This window comes from Trichosurus vulpecula, chromosome 8 (assembly GCF_011100635.1).
Source record: "Trichosurus vulpecula isolate mTriVul1 chromosome 8, mTriVul1.pri, whole genome shotgun sequence".
NCBI lineage: Eukaryota > Metazoa > Chordata > Mammalia > Diprotodontia > Phalangeridae > Trichosurus > Trichosurus vulpecula.
In genome coordinates, this window is record NC_050580.1 from 90,204,966 (window position 1) to 90,230,096 (window position 25,131).

The 25,131-nt window shown below is 36.3% G+C and overlaps 1 protein-coding gene across 7 annotated transcripts in view; it reads left to right on the forward strand.

The window, feature by feature from the left end:
- Positions 1–25,131, forward strand: part of ATE1 (arginyltransferase 1) — a 198,208-nt gene that overhangs the window by 93,350 nt on the left and 79,727 nt on the right. For all 7 annotated transcript variants that reach the window (XM_036735165.1, XM_036735163.1, XM_036735166.1 and 4 more), the window contains one exon: positions 8,054–8,153. In XM_036735165.1, coding sequence (XP_036591060.1) covers positions 8,054–8,153 — 100 coding nt within the window. The remainder of the gene's footprint in view (positions 1–8,053; positions 8,154–25,131) is intronic.

Sequence of the window (25,131 nt, forward strand, 5' to 3'; positions counted from 1 at the left end):
TTCCTGTGGGGTAAGATACCCAATTGAGTATGTATGGTATTCCCTCCTCAGGCCAAATTTGATGAGAGCAAGATTCACTCATTTCCCCCTCACCTGCCCTCTCCCCTCCTCCCACAGAACTGCTTCCTCTTGCCACCTTTATGTGAGATAATCCACCCCATTCTATCTCTCCCTATCTCCCTCTCTCAATATATTCCTCCCTCATCCCTTAATTTGATTTTATTTCTTTTAGATATCTTCCCTTCATCAACTCTCTCTCTCTCTCTCTCTCCTCTTGTGTCCTCTCTCTCTCTCTCTCTCTCTCTCTCTCTCTCTCTCTCTCTCTCTCTCTCTCTATATATATATATATATACATACATACACACACACAGGCATATATACGTACATACACATTCACTTATATATATATAAAAACATATATATATATAAACATATATATACACACATACATATATATATACACACACATACATATATATATATATATGTATATACACACACACACACACATATATGCATATTCCCTTCAGCTACTCTAATACTGAGGTCTCATGAATCATACACATCATCTTTCCATGTAGGAATGTAAACAAAACAGTTAACTCTAGTAAGTCCCTTGCAATTTCTTTTTCTTGTTCTTTTTCTTGATTACCTTTTCATGCTTCTCTTGATTCTTGTGTTTGAAAGTCAGATTTTCTGTTCAGCTCTGGTCTTTTCACTGAAAAAGCTTGAAAGTCCTCTATTTTATTGAAAATCCATATTTTGCCTTGGAGCATGATACTCAGTTTTGCTGGGTAGGTGATTCTTGGTTTTAATCCTAGCTCCATTGACGTCCGGAATATCATATTCCAAGCCCTTCTATCTTTTAATGTAGAAGTTGCGAGATCTTGGGTTATTCTGATTGTGTTTCCACAATACTCAAAGTGTTTCTTTCTGGCTGCTTGCAGAATTTTCTCCTTGATCTGGGAGCTCTGGAATTTGGTGACAATATTCCTAGGAGATTTCTTTTTGGGATCTATTTGAGGAGGTGATCTGTGGATTCTTTCAATTTCAATTTTGCCCTGTGGCTCTAGAATATCAGGGCAGTTCTCCTGCCCTGATGGTATCTAGGCTCTTTCTTTGATCATGGCTTTCAGGTAGTCCAATAATTTTAAAATTATTTCTCCTGGATCTATTTTCCAGGTCAGTGGTTTTTCCAATGAGATATTTCACATTGTCTTCCATTTTTTCATTCCTTTGGTTCTGTTTTATAATGTCCTGATTTCTCATCAAGTCACTAGCTTCCACTTGCTCCAGTCTAATTTTTAAGGTAGTATTTTCTTCAGTGGTGTTTTGGACCTCCCTTTGGCTAATTCTGCCTTTCAAGGCATTCTTCTCCTCGTTGGCTTTTTGGAGCTCTTTTGCCATTTGAGTTAGTCTATTTTATAAGGTGTTGTTTTCTTCAGTGTATTTTTCCGTATTTTTTTGGGTCTCCTTTAGCAAGTCATTGACTTGTTTTTCATGATTTTCTTGCATCACTCTCATTTCTCTTCCCAATTTTTCCTCTACTTGTCTAACTTGCTTTTCCAAATCCTTTTTGAGCTCTTCATAGCCTGAGACCAATTCATGTTTTTCTTGGAGGCTTCTAATGTAGGCTCTTTGACTTTGTTGACTTCTTCTCCCTATATGTTTAGATCTTCTTTGTCACCAGAAAAAGATTTCAAAGTCTGAGTGTGAATCTGATACCATTTTTGCTGCCTGTTCATGTTCCCAGCTAACTGCTTGACCCTTGAGTTTTTCGTTGGGGTATGACTGCTTGTAGATTAGAGAGTACTTTGTCCCAAGCTTAAGGGGCTGTGCTGCTGTTTTCAGAGCTACTTCTGCACAGCAAGCTCTGCCACACTAGTGCTCCTTCTCCCCCAAGAACTGCCATCCAGGATTGCGGCCGATACCCACGCAGGGCAAAGCAGGCTTTGCACTCCTACTCTAATCCGCTACTTAGTTCCTCCCGCCAGGTGGCCTGGTGGCAGAGGCAACTGTAGCTGTAGCTCTGGAAGCAATATCAGAGCTGCACCACCTCTGTCCCAGCAGCTTTTCCCATTAACCTTCTCTGTTGTCTTTGGCATTTGTGGGTTGAGAAGTCTGGTAACTGCCACAGCTCACTGATTCAGGGCCCTACGGCTTGTTCCGCCTGGCTCCCGGGTCTAGTTGGTACTGGCGCAACCCATGCTAGGCTCTTCTACACTCCGCTGCCCCCTTTGTGCGATAGACCCTTCCCAGCGACCATCCATGCTATCCTGAGTTGGAGACTTCCTTCCCTCTGCTATTTCTTTGGTTCTGCAGCTCTAGAATTTATTCAGAGCCATTTTTATAGGTATCTGGATGGCCCTTCGCGGGGAGCTTAAGCAAGTCCCTGTTTTCCAGCCCCCTCACTCCTTAATCTTGTGTTTTTTTGATAGCATACCATCATAGTCATCTCACACTTGCATCTTCTATGTTCCTTCTAATTTCCCCTATAGTCATAAAATTCTTCAAACTTAGAAATATATAATCTTCTCATGTAGTAATAGAAACAGTTTAACCTTACTGAATCTCTTATATTTTCTCTTGTTTCTTTTTTACCTTTTTATGTTTCTCTTGAGTCTTGTATTTGAAGATCAAATTTTTTATTCAGTTCTGGTCTTTTAATTAAGAATGCTTAGAGGTTTTCTATTTCATTAAAGGTTCATTTTCCTCCCCAAAGAATTATATTCAGTTTTGCTGGGTAGGTGATTCTTGGTTGTAATCCTTACTCCTTTGCCTTGTGGGAACACCACATTCCAAGCCCTCTCCTCCCTTAATGTAGAGTTGCTATATCCTGTGTAATTCTGATTGTGCCTCCACTATACTTGAATGTTTATTTCTGGCTGCTTACAGTATTTTTTGCTTGACCTGGAAACTCTGGAATTTGGCTCTGATATTCCTGGAAATTTTCTTTTGGGGATCTCTCTTAGGTGATGAATAGTGGATTCTTTAAATTACTATTTTGCCCTCTGGTTGGTTTTTTTTTTCTCTGATCATGACTGTCTTATCATTCAGTGATATTTAAGTTATCTCTCCTAGATGTATTTCTAGGTCACTTGTTTTTCCAATGACAAATTTCACATTTTCTTCTATTTTTTTTCTTTTGACATTGTTTTATTCTCTTGCATAACTCTCATTTCTTTTCCTAATTTTTCTTTTCCTTTTCTTATCTATTTTTAAAAGCCTTTTTAAACTCTTCAGGAATTCTTTTTTTGATCCTTATACTGTTTTTAATTTTTCTTTGAGTCTTTGCATGTAGCCATTTTGAACCCGTTTTACTCTTCTAAGTTTGTGCCTTGATCCTACCTGTCACCATAGTAATTTTATATAATCAAATTTTTGTTTTTTGTTCATTCTTTTCCTTCCTATTTTCTTACTTTGTACTTCTATATAAAAGTTGCGCTCTGTTCCTGCACTTTCCCAGGTTTCTTTTGCCAAGGCTCAGAGCCTTTCTGCTTGCTGTCTTTGTGCCTTAGGGGCTAGTTTCTGGCTTGTACTGAATGGAGGGGACTGGGCCTCTCTTCTGGCTTGTAGCGGAGGCAGGGGCCTACCTGCTGGTCTGCCCCAGGGGTGAGATCTCACTCCTGGCAGGCCACAGGGGATTGTTCTAGCCTTGCTCCAGAGGCAGGGTCTCACTGCTTGGTACTTCCGGGTGTGGGGCCTTGCTACTGGTTAACCATGTGGTCAAGGCCTTGCTGTGCTGTTGGTCTGGGACTGCTGACTTCTCTCTAGGGGCTCTTGTTTGCAGAAGGGTAAGACCTTTCCAGTGTCTTGCCCTAGGACTTGGAGACTCATTCTAGGCCCCTGGGTGCAGCTTGTCACTACTGCTTGCTTACTGGGTTCCCTTCTCACCACCCTGAGACAGACCTTTCCTGCTGTGCTGTTAAGTTGTTTCCCCACTCCTAAATTGGTTCTGAGGTTTGTTTCACGGTTGTTTGGAGGGGAATTTGGGAGGGTTCCAGAAATTTCTTTCCTCACTCTGTCATCTTGATACTGGAAGTCCTCTTATTTGAGTTTTAAAATCTTTTTTGAGGGCTTTCAGGAGTTCTTTTTTTGACCCCACACCAGTTCACATTTTTCTTTGAGGCTTTGTATGTAGCTGTTTTCACATTGTTGTCATCTTCTGAGTTTGTGTTTTGATCTTCCATGTCAACATAGTAATTTTCTATGGTCAGTTTTTTTTTTCTGGTTCACTTTTTCCAAGCATATTTCTTTACTTCTTGCTTGATTTTGAAGTTGTGCTCTGCTTCTGGGGTGGAAGGGGCACTTTCCCAAGCTTCAGGTTTCTTGTATTGCTTTTTTTCAGAACTAATTCCTAGGACATGTAAGCTTTTGGTTTTTCCAGTATGGCATTATCTAAGGAGAGGTGTGGTAATTGTTCTTCTGGCCTGTGCTCTAGTCTATGAGTGACCATAAGCATTCTCTTTCACCCCGTACCTTTGACCAAGGTTTCTATTCTTCTGTGGCCACATGCTCTAATGCAGCATTTCTTAAAGTGTGCATTGTTACCCACAATTGAAGAAGCACTGAAGGGATTGCAAGTGGAAAAAGTTTAAGAAGCCCTGCTGTAATGTGCTAGTGTTCTTGGGATTGTGACCTGGGTCTGTGAATCGATTCCCCCTTTGGGCAATGCAACAGAGTCCTGCCCTCAGTGCCAGCGAAGTGTCCCCTGTTATCTCCTACTCACAGATTGTCCAGCCCCTTCATTGTTTCTGGGCTGAGAGCTACCAAAGTCGCTGCTGCTGATTCATTTGCCCCCAGTGCCTTTACTGGCTTGCTATAATGAGGTTTACTGCTGTCTTGTGCACTGGGGAGCAGGGCCTTGCTGTTGCCTTGCAAGGGTGTGGTTTGTTGCTGGCTTTCCTGAGCAGCCTTGGCTGGATAGCATTCTACTCTTACATCAGTGACACAAACCTCTCCTGTGAAACTTCTATGTTGTCCTGAGCTAGAAAATTATTTTACCCTGTCCTTTTGTTGGTTCTGCCACTTCAGAATCCATTTTGAGGTGTTATTTTAAAGTTGGAGGGGAATCTGGGAGATAGATAGAAAGGGGAACATTATAAGAAAATAAATACACGGAAACAAAAGTAGGACCAGTAGATCATATGGCAAGTTATACATTTAGCATTATCAATTTTAACATAGTTCATTCAAAGTTGTTAAGATAATTATCTTGGTTTTTTAAAAATATAACTTAATTTTTTTTAATGTCACACAATGTCAGTTAGCAAGCACTTAATACACACAACTAGCTCCCATGTAGTTATAGCTTTAAGAGAAGATTTTTAAGGTTAAAAACTTGAATACTCACATATAAACTTTATGTATTGTTATTTTTAAAATTTTTCACCTAGAAAAATTAATTTTAAATATGAGCATATGCCTTCATTTTACTTTATCTTGATAGTATTGGCCCAATAAATACAATTTGTGCCTATTGCATGAAGACTAGCACAGTTTAGAGTTTAGATTAGTTTAGAGGCTCACCGCCAGGTTTCTTACAATAACTCTTAAAAGACTATCTTATGTGATTAGAGAGAGGTTTGGTCTACATTAATGGGAGGAGCACCTGCACTGATGAAATCACAGATCCTTAAAGTATTGAAGATATCTTTGTTAATAATAACAACTAGCACAACAGCTATGTAGTCCTGTCTGGGTTATGGAGTATTCTTATTTCATAAACCCTATGAATTTGGTAGTAAAAGTAGTAGTAGCTCCATTTTACAAATGAGGAAAATAAGACTGAACAAGGTGAAATGACTTGCTTATGGTCATAGCCTAGTAAGTGGTGTGCAAGCCCGTTCCATCCTGACTCCCAAGTCTACAACTTTTTCAACTATACCTTACTCTTAATTTTTGGAACTATTTAATAATTTAAGGGCATGTTATTCTGGACCCTTGGGGGAAAAAAAAACATAGAATTTTAAGTATAGTGATATTTTCAGTCTTTGGTACAAATGAAATGCTGTTTTTGCTGATTTTTTTCCCCCAGTGACTCTCACTTTCTCTGGGAACATGGAGAGTCATCTTTACTTCTGTCCTTTCCTTTGCTTCCCAGTTTTAGTCAGTCACGAAGTCCCGTTCATCATAAATTTGCACCATCCCCTTAGATGCATTTTTTTCTCTCCATTTCCTTGCCTCCATCCTAGTTCAGACCCTAATTAACTTTTCATCTTGACTGCCAGAGCAGTCTTGGATTTCGAGCAAGAAACCACCTCAGCATCAAGTCTAACTTTATTTTACATATAAAGAAAGTGATGATTAGAGAAGTTACATGTCTTGCTGAAGGTCAAACATCTAAGTGTCTCAGGTGAGATTTGAACCCAATGCTTCCAGATTCAGAGTCCAGGGTTTTATCCGCTACTCCCTGTTCTCTCTTTCATTTCTTGTATCTCGTCTCCCTCTAATTTGTCTTCTGAGGTTTTGCCAGAGTAGACATCTTAAAGAATTTTGATTTATTCTCCAGGTGAAAAGCATTGCTCAGAAACTTTCAGTTGACATATGTTATTCACTGAAGAAAGTCTAAACTCATTTGCTTCATGAACCTTTTCTGTTTGTATCTTACTGATTTTATCTCCTCCTACCCCCTTTCCTGGCAAATGGATTAACTATTGATTTGTGAACACTCATGGTTTCCTTCCCCTGCTCAGTTGCTCATGCTGTGCCTTCTACCTAGAATGATCTTTCCCTGAGTTTCATCTTACAGAATAACTGAGGTACCGTCTACTCCATGTAGCCTTGCCTGTTTGCCCAATCACAAGTAATTAGTTCTTCCTCTGAATTACCATCGTTCTTTGCATCTGTACTTTAATATCATCTTATCTTGCCTACTAGCTTTTAAATGAGATTAGAGACTGTTTATTCCCACCCTATGGGGTTGAGAAACCTGGGGCCTTGAGGTTCTCTAGGTCCTGAAGTGCGGCCCTTTGACTGAATCCAAACTTCACAGAACAAATCAAGTTTGGATTCAGTCAAAGGGCTGCACTTCAGGACCTAGAGGGCCACATATGGCCTCAAGACCGTAGGTTCCTCACCCCTGCACAATGCCTTGTATATATGACAATTATTCAGTAAATATTGATTAAATAAATATTTTAACTGATTTCAGAAATAAAAATTTAGATATATGTCTATAAAAAATTATTGTTCTTTCATTCCTGTGGAGTACTAATAACATCACAAGGGACTTCAAAGAACAATCATTTAAGGATGAATTTTATTCCAGCTGTTGGCATGCACACACAACTTTGTGAATACAAATTTCTTTTTAGAACTTTTGGTCATCACCATGCTCAATTTGGCAACTAGAATGAGGTTGTTAAACTGAGATGCAGCTAAATACGAAATAAGCTTGCCTTAAACACGGTCATTCTATTGGAAATCTTGATTATATTTTTACCCAAGTAATGCTAACCCATTACTTGTTTATTAAAAAGTACTATGAAATAACATGTATTTTTTTTGTAATGTTTAGAAAAGAAAAATAGTAAATCGTTACATAGGTTTAGGGTAAAAAATCCCATATTGCATACAGATGAAAGTATTCATATGCATGTTCCCAGAATGTGCATTATAGAATGAAACATACCTGTTCTTGAGAAATTGATTTTTCAATATTCTGATGTTCTTAGTGTTTTAATCTGAAGACATGTAATTATAAACTCAGATTTCATCTCAGCTAAAGAAATATCAATAGGAAACTGTTGAATAAATTCCTTTGGCTTTTTGTTAAATAGAGCCCTTGTACTTTGAATTTCAAATCAGCCACTTGGCACAAATAACTTATGAACAACTCAGAATAATTTAGGGGCTTGTTGGTATTCCTCTAGTAATGATCTCTTGACAATTGCTCTTTTAATTTTTTTTTCAAGACTTGGGGTCTTTAAGTAGTTCATACTCAGGTTTCATGAAGTAATTGTATTATCAAATCATATATTCTTTTTAAAAACTATAACTAAAGTTAATAACTGTTCATCTTCATTTATTTTTTTATTTGTTTTCTTTACAGGGAAATTGCTTTTACTAGGCAACTTCATGAAAAAACGTCTCAACTCAGTTATTATTATATGGGTTTCTACATTCACTCTTGCCCCAAGATGAGATATAAGGTAAGGTTCAATTTATTCACAGCATTTGGCAACTATAAATTTAATTGAGTAAATTTAATTTTTTAATTGATTGTGTTAATATTGTGATACCGTTTTATATTTCTCATTGTACCATATAACTTAACATTAGCAAAATCTAAAATTCATTACCCTTAAGTCTTATCTTAAGAAATCAAGATGCATTTTATGGTTTAGCAGAACTTTGTCTGTTTTGTTCTTTTAGTACTGAGATGATCTGCATTTCCAGAAATATAGCCAATTTATAGTTCTCAGTAAAGCTTCCCTTAATATTCCTAGCTAAACCTCAAAATCTTCATTGGATCCATCTTCTTTTTGACTCTGCTTAATTCTTTACTTTCATTCTCCTTTGAGTTTACACATACTTTAAGAAGAACTCAAGATTTTTATAAAGGATCTTCAGATATTCAAGGTTCTCATGCTATCTGCATATTTCAATCATATGAACTTTTCAGCTTTTCCTTTTTCAACTAGAAGTGATCTCTTCTGAATTCTCAGCTCTTTATGCCTATTTTTAGTCTATACTGTGTCATAATTATTTTGTACCAATCATATCTCCTGCACTAGATTTTAATCTTTTGAAAACAGATACTGTCTTAGCTTTGTTACCTGTCTTACGCATAAGACATGCTCAGTCGATATTTTTTAAATGAATGAATAAAATGTACACTTTCATTTTAGTCACCTAGGCTCGCAATCTAGTTATCATTCTCAGTTCCTCACTTTCTCATAACTGTCCCCCTTCTCACCCCGATCCAGTTTGTTCTCAAGGCCTATTGATTTGACCTTCATAACATCTCTCACATATTGTCCCACCCTTTTTCCTTTGAAGCTGCAGCCACTGTGATAGAAGACCTCATCACTTCATACCTGGACTATTATAATAGCTTGCAGGTTGGTCTGCCTGCCATAGGTCTCTTCTCACCACAGTCTTTCCTCCACTCAGCTATCAAAGTGAAGCCCTGACTGTGTTACTCCCCTACTCAGTAAACTCCTGGGGCTTCCTGTCACCTCCAGGATAAAATATATAAAGTCTTCTGGTATTTAAAGCCCTTTGTGACCTTCTGTCTGCCTCCTCCCCGCAATATTTCCAGTCCTTTTATACCTTAGTTATCCTCATCCTTGCTATCATACTTTGTGATCCAGTGATGCTGGCCTTCATGCTGTTCTTTGAGAGCAAGAACTGTTTTGCACCTTTCTTTGTTTCCCTGTGCTTAGGGTAAGGCTTGACATATAGTAGATGTTTTATAAATATTTATTGACTCCTTGCCTGACTGAATAAATGTTCAGTATACTTTCAGATTAGGTCACTGTATTATTAGTTGTACTTAATTGTTTTACTTTATTATAAGAGACCTCTCATGAGATGGGAATAATCTCTAAATGTCTGTAATGTAAAAACAAAACACATCAATAAAAAAAACCCAGGCATTTTTTACACACTTACTTTGGGTCTGTCCCTATCACTCATCATTCAGTCTCTTAGTTTGAATGATATTTACTTGTAGGGCCCCATTCCAAGTAATGTTAATTCACACCCTCCTTTATTTCTTTTCCTTTCTAGGATACTCTAAAACTTTATTTTTTAATTGTTGAGCTTTACAGTTATTTATTTCTTTATTTCCTATGACCCTCATAGAAGGTAAGTTTTCTAGAAAATTGAAGTCTTCCTTCCTTCTCTGTCAAATCCATCATTAGCATGATTAATTATCTCTCCTATGCTTCCTTTATCTAAAAAATTTTTAACATGAAAAGTAAATCTCAGAAAAATAAAATCTTGATATAAACAATAAGAAGTGGTAAGAACTCCCTCTATATCCAGAATCAACGGGCCTGGTTCAATCCTCAGTCATTTCACTTAACATCTACTTATTCTTAAGTCAGTACCCCATTCTTCTGAGCCTCAGCCCCCACTGTAAGCCGCCTTCTGTACCAGAGATCCACCAGGGATATAAGATCAGAAGTGATACTAAGGAGGTTAACCATACCTGGAAAAAGTTTGATATGCTGTTGTGAAGTTTCTATTACCTACTACCTTGTCCATTCCCTTCTTCCTCTCTTATTCCAAATCTTTACATTGGGAACTTTGCCCTCCATGTGGCCCTGTATCTCTTCCTTCAGTGTATTGCTCTTATTTCCTCTGCCCTCTTCTAGGCAGGTCATTAAACCAAAAATAATATAGTCATAGCTCCACTGATTTCTTGCGAACTCTACTTGCTTACCTTAATTTTTTTTATGTTTGATTAATTTCTCTAACAATGTCCTCACCTCTGATTCCTTTTGAAGGAAGACTCATTCCTCTCTTTCTCATGAAAGTACATCTTTTTTCAGTAATGATTGGCCTCTCTTTAGTAGGATATGTTATTTTAGTATGGAAATTGACCCTGTTTGCTGACTATCAGATTCATTTCCTGATGAATGAAACTTGGGGTTTTGCTCTGTCAGCATGATGTAGATTCTGAATGCTGCCCTTGGTCTCAGATACTTTTGTGCCCTTTGCCTGCATGATTTCCTGTTTAGGACTTCTGCTCTATTGTTGCTTTTTGGAAAGCCTGTAATCTTTAGAATTATCTTTTTGGATTCTGTCTTAAAATTCATTGTTCTTGATTTGTAGAAGTAGCATATCTTATTTCAGTATTATTTTCTTTTAATCTTGTTCAGTCATTCACTTTTGAGTTCCAAATATGACATTTCCCTTTTTATGATGACTTTGGAAATGGAACAGTTCTGAAGTGTTTGATCATCATAGCATCATGATTTCATAATCTCAAATGTGTTGGGAAATTGAAGGTGCTGTATTTCAGAACTTCAGTGTGTAATTTCTCTTGGTTTGTCTTTTAACAAACCACCACTAATCCATTTTTAAGGATTTTCCACCAAAAATTTAAGCTTTGCTAAATTTTATTTCCTTGTTTGCAAAAGGAACTTTATTAAAAAACAGAACAAAACAAAATTTAACTGTGAACATAATGTTACTTGTTCATCTTGAAATATTCCTTTTATTAAGAACTATTGGTTTTTAACTTTAGGTAGGATTGGAATTTAACACAACTACTTTAAAGTGCCTTTAAATTCTTGTGGCTGTTGTGGCTTTTTGGAATGAAGTTTATGTTTCCATCCTTTACAAAGTATCAACAGTTTCTAAAAGGTAAATGGTATTGGAGATTTCTGCAGGATGATTATTGTTCTGCTTTGGAGGTATTCTCTATTAACTGTTTTAAATTTTCTTAACTTGTCTTTTTGATTTCCTATTTGGGAATACTAATTTATTCATTTTTATTTTTATTTTTTGCCCTTATTTTTTTCTTCATGTTTCAGTTCTTGTATTGTTCTTCTGAACCATTCTGGAACTCATTTATCATTTTCATGGTTTTGTGGTAGTTTCTATAGTACTTTTACTTTCATCAGGGATTTTCAAGTTAATTTGTTTCACTTTATAGTATTTATTCATTGTATTGGGTTTTTTTTGAAGAATTGATTTCCCATTTTCTTTTCATATCAGTCTCTCCTGATATATTTTGTGGTGAGTTCTTACTTTTATTTACCCTTTTTTTGCTTATTATGATTTCTTCACTGTGATTTGATATATTTCTTGCTATTTTAAGGTGATAGAAGGGAAGTAAAGGAAGCATTGTAAAGTGGGTAGAGAGCTGGCTTTAAAGTCAAGAATATCTCAATTAAGTCCCTGCTCTGGTGAATTCTGGCTGTGTTGACATTGGGCAAGTCTTACTTCTTCAGACATCTATGATTATATTGCAGAGTAAGTAACGATCTAAATTAGTAGAAAGAATTTCTCTACTCAGAGTTCTCTATACCAGTGAAATTTCAGGTCTGGTATAAAGAAAGAAAGAATGAATGAAAAAACATAGGGCAGGGTAGCTAACCTTAACCTTTAGAAGGCCCCTTTCTCCCTTCTCTTTCAGTTATCATTTTCCCTGTTAATTGATTTGGTATTGTTCTTGTGGTTTTGGGGTGTTAAGGTGGGCCTGAGCTTATAATCTTTTTCATTCAACTTTCTAGAGCATCACTAAGCACTATGGGGCCCCTCCCTCATCTAGAGCTCCAGTTCTGAGCGAATTTACAAGCCCCTCTAACCATTAGGGGTCAGTGGAGTGTCTGGCTAGATTGCTGCTGAGGGCAAACCTTAAAATGTGTGTACAGACACCTCTCTAGCCATATGGAGCTTAGGGTACAACAGTGAGTATAAAACAGAGCTGGTAGTAAAGCAGCCTGTAGTTTGTTTTCTGTATCAATTACCTTTGTGTAAAATATTCCCTTTTGATTAGTATTATTTTTTTGTTAGTCACTTGGTGCATTTTTTGCTGTTATGAGTATTTGATAGGTAGTTGGACTTAAATGTACCTTCTATTCCATTTTGCCAGAAGTATACTCACTCCTCCCCCGCCCCGCACCTTTTAAAAGGAAGTTTAGAAAACTACAAAGTCCTTAGACTCTGTTTTGTAAGTGAATCAAAAGTTTGATAGTTGTATGACACATTTAAAAATTTTGATTTACTTAAGTCAGTGTAGACTTTTCATATATTAAGAGTATTTAACAACAAATTTCAGATACAGGTAGAGCTCTTTCCTTCTCTGTTAAGAGAATATTAAAAATAAACGCAGATGTAATGTGTGTAGTTTAATACAGGGCTTCTTAAACTTTTTCCGCTCGAGACCCCTTCAGTATTTCTTAAACTGTGGGGTCATGACCCCACAGTTTAAGAAGCACTGGTTAATGCATAGAGATAACATGATAGTTTGGAAACTCATGACTCATTTCACATTTTGTTGGTAACTTATACTGTATAAATTGATTCTTATATACCTTGAACTAGATGGACCTGATAAGCCAAAAAAAAAAAAGGCATCATGAGATGGTAATAGAGCCAGTCTCTTGTCCAATCTAATTGAATTTAAAAAACCGAACAAAAACAAAGTACATATCTAACTTCTCTGCCTTCTGAATATACTTTCAAGTATGCCACAGCAACTATAAGAATGATTTTTGATTTAGGCAGAGTCAGATCACCACATCGTGGCATTTTGGATAAATGCAACTACAGATAATATAAATCCACTTTTTAAACAGTTCCCAAGAGAACACGTTAAAATAAAATCTCTAGTTTAAAAACATTTCTAAGTTAGTGGTGTTATTTTATCTTGACAGTCTACAGTGGTCTGGAGTTGTGTCTCCCAGGAGAACCACAGTTGTGATTTTATTACTGAATTGTAGAAGTTTTTAGAAGGGACTTTAGAAGTTATCCAAGCCAGTTTCCTAATCTAGGGAAGATTCTTTTCTACAACATCCCTAACAAATATGATGAATGAATAAAGAAAGATTTTATTAAGTACTGTATTCAAAGCACCATCATAAGTACTGAGGATACTAATAGGAAAGCAAGACAGTCTGCTCTCAAGGAGCTCCCATTCTAATGGGAGGGACAAAACTACAACAGAGAAGATTTCAGTATCACGTCAGATGGAAAAAGTACCATGTTTCTTTGAGTGCAAAGACAAAGCATTTTCTTTAATGTCATTTCCATTGATTAAATAAATCAACTTCTGATGTTCAACATTTGACAGTGCTAGGGACTTGAGTGGTGAGAACTCTCTTTTCTGGGTGTTCAGTGGTTGTAGTGGTTTTAGTGTCTGCAGAAGTAGTTGCTAGATCACATCTCCAAAGGGACTGCTTTCGGGCCTGATGGCTATGAAGGCTGGGGTTTGAGGGGCATTGCTACGCTTGGGGCTCACGGCCTTATCTACCCATTAGTGACAATTGGTGTTGGTGATGGTAAGGAAAGTGGGCTCTTTCTCCAAAGTGATTGCTCCTCTCAATCGTGGCTCTGAGGCCTGGGGTGGAAGCAGGTGTGATGGTCTGAGGCTCACTGCAATCCTCAAAACTCTTGGGTTTAGGGTCCTGGGCTGTGCTATCTCCATCAAATCTGAAGGGTTGGTTTGAAGTTTAAAGTAGTCGTTTGACTTGCTTGGCAGATGCCACTACATGCCTCTCCTTCAGGGTACCTTGCTGCTTCAACTAAGATGGTTTGCCTGTCCAGCAACAGCAGTAGTAGTAGTTGTGAAGGTGGTAGTAATAGTAACAGTGGCTGTGGTAGTATAGTAATGCAGCATCTGCCAGAGTACTTCCAATGACAGTTTCCTCTCTACTTCCCAAGATATGCTACTCCATTTTTTAAAAAGTTCCTTATCTTATATGAAAACCTGTCTCCATAGAATTTCTCACTCTTGTATTATGAAGCTGTATGGAAACGTATTAATTATAGGCCATTGCTTCAAAGAGCCTACATTTGGGTCAGGACCTCCCCACTCTCAGCTCTGTGGTTTCTCATGGAGGCTTCTGTCTCTTGGCAAGACCAATGGAAAGGGACACCACACATTTTCTCTTCCTCTTCACTGCTTTCCAAGGGCTGGACAATGGTGGCAATTGGGATAGATTTTCTCTTCCATGCCTTTGCCCTGGTAACCTTTCTTCCTCTCTCTCCCCACTTTCATCTCCCTCTGTGCTATCTTCCATCATCAGAATGTAAATTCCTTGAGGGCAGGAGCTGTCTTTCTGCTTGTATTTTACACTCCTAGTTTCCTAGTGCATGTTGACTTGAGATGCAGGCTGAAGGAGAGGCCAGGGTTGACAGTGAATGACCAGAGCTAATGTTGGCCAAATCAGGGCCAGTGCCTGGGCAGCAACAGCTGCAGATGGTGGTAGTGCCCAGAGGTGAAAACAACAGGGCTGAGGAGGATGAAGATGAAGAAGCTGTGGAGGCCAAAGAGGCAATCAAATGATGGGGCCCATCTCCATTTGACTGGTTTCTTTTTCCTTCTCTGCTTCTTTAAAGGCAGGGTTTTTTTATAGCCTGGGTTCTAGGAATTTCAATATTGTTTTTCAATAAATATTTTAATAATTATATTTCAATATAATTGTTTTTCTTTGTCATCCTATGTGTTTTATTTTGTGCATTTATAAACATTATTCTGAAAAGAGATCAATAGATTTCACCAGATAGCCATAGAAGTTCATGACCTAAAAAAAGATTAAGAACTTTTGCTCTAAGGACCTTGAAGCTATAGTGGCAGGTGTGAGAAGTGGCAGTGATCGAGGCAACTGCAGCAGGGCCAAATAGATCAGGTGGCTCACATCATTGTAGCCTTGGGAGCAGAAAACCTGGGAGGTTCAGCCTAATTGTCTGGTAGAGGGTGACACTCAGCAAGCTTTTATTTGTCACCTCCTGTGTTCCAGGAATTAGGGATGTAAAGACAGAAGTGAAATATTCTCTGCTTTAAAGGTGTTCAGTCATATAGGGAAGACATCAGGTACATGTAAAGATATATTCAAAAAAAGATGATTTTGGGGGAAAGGTCTACCAGTAGGGGGTGGGGTGATGAGAGGGGGGGTTGGGGTGATGAGACCTGAAAAGTCTTAACTTAGAAGGTGGGTCTTGACTTGATGTTTGAAGGAAATTAGGAGAGTCTAAGAGATCTAAACGAGGAGGGAGTGAATTCTAGAAAGAGAGGACAGCTAGCACAAAGATGAGAGATGGGAGATGCAGTGTTGTATATGAACAATGGTAAAAAAGCCAGTTTGGCTGAACCAAAAAGTGTGTGAAGGGAGAAGTAATTTGTAATAGGTGCAAAGATAAATTGAAGCTAGAGTGTGGAGGACTTCAAATGCCAAACACTATGCAGTGATGCAGAAAACTTTGATGAGCAGAGCAATGAATGGGGAAACTACTCCAAAAGAAAAAAAAAATGTCTCCAGCTGGGATGAATGTCAGTATGAGAATGAGGCAGGAAATGAAAGTGGAGAATCACAGAGGGGAACAGTCTTTAGTCTAACTCTATCGACTAATGATGAGGTTGATTGTAATGATGGTGATTTATTATTCATATTTCAAACAGTCTTGATAATTTTGGGTTTTTTTGGCTGACTTGTTTGCTCTGAGTAGATCACCATTGTAATGTGTAATGTAAAGCTCCTGTTATGGCATTAGAAATGTCAGTTCTTTGATTTTTTTATATTGTTTACTTGTGCTTGCATTATCAATGTTATCTTCAACCCTTTTTTTTTTTTCCATTAAAACTAGATATGTAAAGCTGTAGTCCTCCTAGCTGGGCATACATAAACTACAGTGTGCTGTCCACTGAAATTGAACTAATTATAATGAGTGAAGTCAAAGACTCCCTCTTATGGAACTTCCTGAGATTACCTCATGCATTGAATGGAACATGATCTGCTCAGAGTAAACAAGTTAGCCAAAAAAAATTGAAATTATCAAGATTATTTGAAATATGAATTATAATCACTAACTCATTAATGATCTTCATCAGAAGTGTATAGTGTACTTGGAAATATTAGAGAATGCTGGTCTGAAAGCGATCAAAATTAACAGTGTGGGATTATGTGTTGCAATAAAACTCTTATCTGTATGTTTAAAAATACTTGGAAACATAATTTTTAACTTATTTAGAAATCTTGCAAATCATGATTTTCATTGAGTTTTGAACCCATTTATTAAAAATACAGAAATTCAATCCCTTCTGATTAGTTTAAAAAAAAACTTACTGGCTGTCATCAGCGGAAAATATTTAGTAGGTAAAATTCAATAAAACCTTTAAATAATGGGTGGATAAGTTGAATAATAAATATTATGTTTCAGTAAGCAAAACCAATGGTATGTTTCCTTTGTTTGGATCTGCATATCTTTGTGAGGTTATCTTTTTTCAGCTCTGACATTTGTTATATAATATAATCAGATATCAAAATTAATGGAACCAGATTTTTGAATCACTGTTTCAAAGTCTTAAACCAAGATTTTCAAAAATAATGAAAATTCACATTTACTGTCACTATAAAAATATTAAGTTTTTTAATGAGAGTAAATGCATTTTTGTTCATAGAATAAAGGGTATTTTAAATATTTCAATTTCATCTAATCATTTTTAACTTTCAGTTTTTGTTCTATGTTATATATTGTGTATTAATAATATATGTATATAATTTATAAATAAAACATTGATATGTTGGGGATAAACACTTAAAAATTTTTTTCCTAATAGATTACATAGTCAGACAAGGTTAGAAAACACTTATGGAGATGGCAGTTCTTCAAAAGTATTTGAAGACACCTGTTATCTTCCTCCTGCTTATCTTGCCTTTTTTTTTTTAAAGACTAATAATGATGTAACTAGATTTTTTTTTCCCAAGGAATCAGAATAGTTCTTGTGTTTCTGAAGGTAGTGGTAAATCATCTGTCATTTTGTAATCTTTAGAAGCAACAGGTTTAGCTATTTTAATTGTTTTTTTTTTCTTCCTAATTCAAGCATCAGGTTACTTTGTACATGAGAAACTCCTGAGCTTTTAGTTTACAACCATAAATGCCCTCTGTTTTAATATGCTAAATATTAGTCTTAAAACACTGTCTGTTAGAAAAGAACAAACCACTGTAAATGTTTCTGCTATCATTAACATTTTAAGCTCCCCGAGGCCCTGGGTACTGAGCTAGTCTCCTTTTATTTCTTTTCATTCCTATCTTTGGTTTATAATTTCTTGACTTGATAATTGATGCATTTAGATTATTTTGTATTCGTCTCAATGTTGCATTTCTATTTTTAATACTTGCTCCACCCCACATACTCTTTCACTTTTTTCTTCCTTTGTATTCTCTTTTTTTTCAAACCATTTGTTTAGTTTGACTTTCAGTTCTTAATTGTCCAGTTTTTCATTTTTATTTTTTCAATGAAGCTTTTTTAGGCCACAAAATACTTAATGTTACTGTGTCAGTGGTTTAACTTTAATTGAAATTGTAGGTTATTTTTTTGCACACAATGAATATGCAAAAAAAAATTTATCCTATTTCATTTCCAAGAAAAATTGACATAGTTAGGATTGTTAAACATAACTAAAGATTCTTACATATTATCTTATAGCATACTGCTTTAAGGCCACTGTGTGATCTGAAGGAGGTGTTTTGACTGAATTCTTTATCCAGACTTGTATGCAGGCCAAAGTAAATGAAATTATTTCAAGTAGTCTACTTTGGTATCATGACATGGCTAGACATCAGATAGTTGAAACACTAGAAAGGGCTCTGAAAAGAAACAAAAGGCTGATTCATCTGTGATTAATCATTTTAAAATGAATGGCCCAGCCTGATTGTGGTCAAACAGTGCCCCTGGAATTCTGCAGGACTTTATCGGGAAAAAACAATTTGGCATCAAGGAAAACCTAAGCAGTAGTCTATAGATCCACATCTGCAAAATCTTTGGGTACATGCTGCTAAAATACTGAGGACTCTTCCACCACCACCTCTATTTCAAGGTTTATTGACCACAAAATTGCTTAACATGACTTCCATGTATCTGAATTTGCTACCTAATGGGAAAAACCACAACAAGGTACAATCCATGATTATACATGGAGCCTCTGTGGGTTTCATTTATCTTGAGGGAAATACAAACTATCTTAGAACCTACAACAGAGAAATTGGTGGCTTACATAAAACACTGGATTCCTGATTCAGCATATATTTTGTTGATGTCAAATGTCATCAAGTTGTACATAGACAGTGTTGCTATGAAGATTGTCAACAAGAAAAATTAACTGAATATTTTTAATAAGAAATCGGCCATATCTGTTTTCAGAGGAAATTTTAGAGCTAGAGAAATTCTTAATGCTTTAGATTCATTAAACATTTGTTACTGTTAGTACTATTTGTACTGTTAGTTACTATTTGTGCTGCTAGGCACATGCAAAGATGAACAATGATGTATATACTCTTAGGACCCATTATAGGTTAGTTGGAGGTAAGAGGAGAGATGAAGCATGTATATATTATAAACGTAAAGTAGAATGTAATAGAGCAAATGAGTGTACCAGAGTGTATCAGGAAAAATTGAGAAGGGCAAGAATACTGTCAGCTTGGAGAGATGAGTGAAACCTTTCCAAAGGAGATGAGACCTGAGCTGAGTCTTAAAAAAAATGAAGACAGAAATAAAGAGGAAATGTTATTGGTTGTGGAGGGATAGGGGTAAGGTATCTACCAAGGTAGGAGACTATAACTATATAGATTGGAGACTATAGATTTATATAGACTAAAGATTGGGAAACAGCTAATAATTAGTTTGACTGGAACACAGAATATGCAAAAGGGAACAGTTTGAAATATGGCTGGCAGAGCAGATTAAAGGAAGATTGTGGAAGACTTTCAGTGCGGAAGACTTTTGGTGCCAGGCTAATGAGTTTGTGTTATATCTAGAGAATTGAAAATTTTTAGCATAGATACGCTTTAGACTATTTTTATGACTGTATAAAGGATGGATTGGGGAAAGAGACAACAAAAAGACATATCAAGAGGTTGTTTAGATAGTTCAGGCAGTCTGATTGACTGTGATGGTGGCATATGATGGAGGTACTGAAGAGATCAACAGGATTTGGAAACTGATTAGATATGAGAGATAATGTCAAGGAAATCCAAGATAACTGAGGAATCTAACTTTTATGATAAGGATGGTCCCAAAAGTAGGAAATTTTGGAGGACAGGTAGATTTTGGGGTTTTTTTTTTTTGAGGGAAAGATGATGAGTTCAGTTTTTGATTTTGAGATGTTGGTGAGACATCCAGGTTGAGATGTTCAGGACCGAGTGCTTGCTCTTATGCTTTCCAGCATTATATTTTCTATGGTGTTGTCAGATGCCTTCAATGAGGACAAAAATAGCATCAGTCATTCACCGCACTGATGGTAAACAATTTAACTTGAAAAGGCTACAAGCCAAGACTAAAGTAGAGGGGGAGTTGGTGTGCAACTTTTTGTTTGCAGATGATTATGCTCTCATTTCAGTCTCTGAGGCTGAGATGCAACAGAGTATGCATTGAATCTCTGCTGCTTGTGCTAATTTTGGCCTTACAGTCAACACCAGGAAAACAGATGTTCTCCACCAGCCAGCACTACCCCATTCATATGTGGAGCCATTGGTTACAGCAAGTGAAGAAATTTTGAATGGATAAGTTCATCTACCTTGGCAATATACTTTCCAGTATGTCCACGTAGATGATGAGATTGATTCACATGCTGCCAGAGCTAGCTGAACATTTGGGAGCCTCTGAAAGAAAGTGTGGAAGAGAAGAGGTATTAGGCTGCATATCAAACTGTAGGTCTGCAGAGCTGTTGTGCTTACTTCATTGTTGTTTGCCTGAGAAACCTGAGTAGTCTACCAGGGCCATGCCAGAAAATTGAACTGCTGGGGCAGCTAGGTGGCAAAGTGAGTAGAGCACCGGCCCTGGAATCAGGAGGATCTGAGTTCAAATCTGGCCTCAGACACTTGATACATTTACTAGCTGTGTGACCTCGGGGCAAGTCACTTAACCCCAAATACCTTGTCTTCCCCCTTGCAACAACAACAACAAAAAAAAAGAAAATTGAATTGTTTCCATTTGAATTGTCTTAGGAAGATTCTGAAGATTATCTGGCAAAATAAGATACAATACTGGACACAAAGGTCCTCTCTTGTGATGAACTGCCAAGTATTCAATCTCTGTTGCAGAGAGTGTAACTCCAATGGACTGGCCATATAAGGCCAAATGCCAAACATACATTTACTCAAAGACTATTTCCCTGAGAACTTGCACAAGGCCAGTGCTCACATGGAGGTCTGAAGAAGTGACACAAGAACATACTCAAAGTCTCTGAAAAACTTTAGTGTTGATTGTGAGACCTGGGAGATGCAGGCATGTGTCTATCTGTCCAGCATGGCATACCCACATCAAAGAAGGCATTGTGCTCTATGACCAAATCAGAATCATAGTAGCACAAAGGAAGCCTGAGATGCGCAGATACAGAGACATATTCATCCCAAACTATTTGTGTCTGAACTGTGATAGAGCCTTCTAAACTCGTATCAGACTGAGCAGTCACAGTTGAATACATGGTACCTTGACCGCATCATGATGTCATTGGCCCTCTTTGAGTATCAAAAACGGAACAACAGCAGCTAAAGTGTTTATGTTTTATTTTATAGGCAACAGGTTGCTGCTCAAGATTTTAAACATAGTGAAACTTGTGCATTAGGAAGATTATATTGGCAGCATCGTGAAGGATGATTAGAGAAAGGGGAGACAAAGCAGGCTAAAAATATTCTAAATAGGTTATTAATTTAACTTTCAGTTCTCTGTAGAATGATACTGACCAATGTTACCAATAAATTGCATTTTTAAATGATGGGCAAACATGCCATTTTACTATGTTACAAACATGCTATTACTATGTGCCATTTGACTGTAAAATATTCTTTATTTAAGTAAAAAGTTAATTTTCATGATTCACAGATCTCTAGCTTAATTTTTTTTCTTTTTGACATTTTTTTGTTCATCACTCCTTTCAGTATTTCAATCAGAAATTGAAGTCATTATTCTCTTTTGGTACACAAGTTAATGTGGCTTGGAGCCATATTAAACTTTACTAAAAATAAAAATTTCCAGTCGATTGATTTTTAAGCAGTTTGTGAAAATAATGTAATAGGTTTAAAGGAAACAATGAAATTATTCTGATAATGTAATGATAAATAGAACAGACTTTATTCATCAAAACTACCCTATACAATGGAATATCTTTGCCTATCAGAAATAACTAATTTAGTGTTTAGTTGAAGAAGCATTATTCTATTTACCATTTTGGATTTTACTTTGTTATTACAGGAATTTTACCTCTAGGGACCATTAAAGTCATCTTTTCCTCACAAACACTGTAAATTCATGTCCTCTTTGCTGAATGAAACTTGTTCATTGGTGCTAAATGTTTCACCTATGTATTTTTCCTTAGTCTACCTGTAATGACATATGACAGATCTCTAATGATTAAAAATAAATTTTATAGTTTTTGTATCTATAAGTTGGTATCAATACTGAATTAAATGGCTTGAAATGTTTTCCATAAATTCTAATATTTTTAAAGCCTTCTTTTCTCATCCATTAACAGTGTATTGTTCTAAGGCAAAAGCTTATTGAATGAAGCTAGGAGCTAGTAAAAAGAAGGGTTATTTCAGCAAAATCCTTTGATACTGATCACTGATAGAACTTTTCTTGTTCTCCATGTTCCTTAAATGTCTTCACCATGGGATTTGAGTACTCTATAAACCAAAATTATTTTCCTCTGAAATATTAAGAGATTTTTATTTTAAAAAACCCATAGAAATATGACTTTAAATTCATGGGCTCTTAAGATTTAAAGCTGTAAGGGACTTTGGAAGCTTCCTCATTTTTTGAGCTGAGGAACCTGGGATTTAGTGAGGTTAAGTGATGTACCCCAGGTCATAGAATTAGTGAATGGCAGAGCTGAGGCTCTTTTTATATTGTTGGCAAAATTCAAATGCAGCTCAGAATTGACTTGAGGCTTTTCGTATTGAGTTCAGAGAATCTCATTTTATAGTTGTCAGATACATGAGCAATGAAGATGAGAAAAATGCTGCACTTTTTGTTGTTGTTCAAACCAGAAGGATCAAACATGTGCCTGGGAGCCATTGGCCACATGTGGCTCACAGCACTAAGGACAGCCCAAACTAGATTAAAATATAATTGTGAAAAAGTTTTTAAAGTAAATAAAAACATAATATTAAAAATAACACAAAATTTAAATAAAATTAATTTAAAATTAAAATTTAAGATAATTTAAATTTTAAAATAAATTTTAGTTTAATTTGTTTTATTATTTATACTATAATACATTATGTTCGTTATATAATTTTATAATTTAAAATGATGCTAAATTTAAAACAGGTAATATTTTCTAAAGATATTAAAATTTAAAACTAAGTCAGTATATGGCAAGTATTCTTATGTATAGATTTAGTAGCCCCCTATTTCTTTTCTAGTTTGACCCCACTGGTTTAAATAGTCATACCAGGTACTAACTAGAATTTATGTGATTTGAATTGGATCAGTTAACTGTGAAAATGAGACCCCTGATAATGAAAATAGTAATTGATTGAAATATTTACTTTTAAGAGTATTTTGATTTTAAAATATAATTCAGTACAGTTTATGTATTTTAAGAATACATTAATGAGGTCATAGAGTAGTGTTTAAATGAGTGTGTGTAAGGAATGTGGATAAAAATTTTAGTTAGATGATAAGCATTGTGTAAATTTATAACTTTGTCTAAAGTGTTTCTAATGGAATAAATTGTTTATTTTTTATGTTTGAATAGATTAGAGTAACAGGGCGCATTACCCTCCGATTAATGTAACTTCTCATTTTGAGCTCATGTTCCTTAAAAAAAAATAAAATAGCTATCAGAAAGATTAATTTGCAATCACCTTAAGAAGCCTGAAACAAATATATGAAAGATACAACTGGAGAGAAGTTACTCATGTCTTTTTTTTGTTATCCTAAGGGGCTACAAAATTATTGATTATCTCAGGATTGCCGTAAGTCATTTCCCTTCCCTCTTCTCTCCTCTCCTCCCCTCCCCTCTCTTGTCCTTCTTTTCTTCCTTTTTGGGAGATGGATATATATATATATATGTATATATATATGTATATGTATATATATGTATATGTATATATGTGTGTGTGTGTGTGTATGTATATGTGTGTGTATATATGTATGCATATGTGTGTGTATATTTATTCTTTGTATCAACATAAAAGCAAATAATATATCTGCATAATAAAAATTCTGCTATGTGACTTATTTAGGCCAGTGTTAACAGTTTTCGTGTTACTGTTGTAACGGTCTTCGTGTTAGTGTTGTAATTTGCTTTGACCATTAGAATGTTCTCTCTGTGAATTTTCTTTCTACATTCTGAAGCCAACCTAGGAAGAGATTAGCTAGGCATTGGGCAAAATGTATATGTGTAGGGAATGTGTATAAAACGTATCTGAATGTGTGTTTTTCTGTGTCTGGCTGTATTTATTGTTATGTAATTATTGATGAGGTAGCATGGCATAGTGAACAAAGTTCTAATTTTGGTGTTAGGAAAACCTGGTTTCAAATCCTGCAGTCATACACATGCTTACACACAAAGTAGGAAGTCACAATATTTCTGAGTCTCTGGAAGCTTTCTAAGTCTACTAAATTATAGGCGGTAGGTGCTTGGAGTTCCTGCACTGATGAAATAGATAGTTGACATACTCATTTATACCTCATCCATGCCTGCTTTCTCCCACTAGTTTAGATAATCAAGAACTGGTGATAGTTACAAATCCTGTATATAACTTGTGTATCTTCATTCTGTAAAACTTAAACTTTACATGGGAATCCCTCTATATTTTACACATTCATTTCAATTTAGCCGATATTATGAATATGTGCAAGGCACAAGTTTAGCTGCTGGAATTACAGAGACTAAATGAGAGTCCCTGCCTGCGGTCAGCCAGTAAATATTAAGTACTGATTATGTGCCTGGCACTAGGGATCTAAAGAAGGGTAAATAACTAGTCTTTGCTCTCAAGGAGCTAAGAGGGGAGACAACATGTAAACAACTGTGTACAAACAAGCTACCTACAGGATAAATGTGAAATAATCAAGAGGAGGAAGGCACGAGAACGTAAAGGGGATTATAAAAGGGTTTCATTGGAAGGTGGGGTTTTATCTGGGACTTGAAAGAAGCCAAAGAAGTCAGGAGGTAGAGAATATGGAGGTAGAATTGGGTGCGGGGAGCAGGTTATGAAAGGCTTTGAATGTCAAAGAGAGGGTTTTATATTTGATCCTGAAAGTGCTGGGAGCCACTGGAGTTTATTGATTAGGGAAGTAACATGGTTAAACCTATACGTTAGGAAAATTATATTGGCAAGCTGAGTGGAATATGGAGTAGAATAGAAAAACTTGCGGCAGACAGAAACACAAGCAGGCTATTGCAGTAATCCAAAAGTGAGGCAATGTGGGCCTATGCTAGATAGAGTGGTGGTAGCATCAGAAGAGAGAAAAGGGCATATGCAGGTAGGCAGGACTGGCATGTC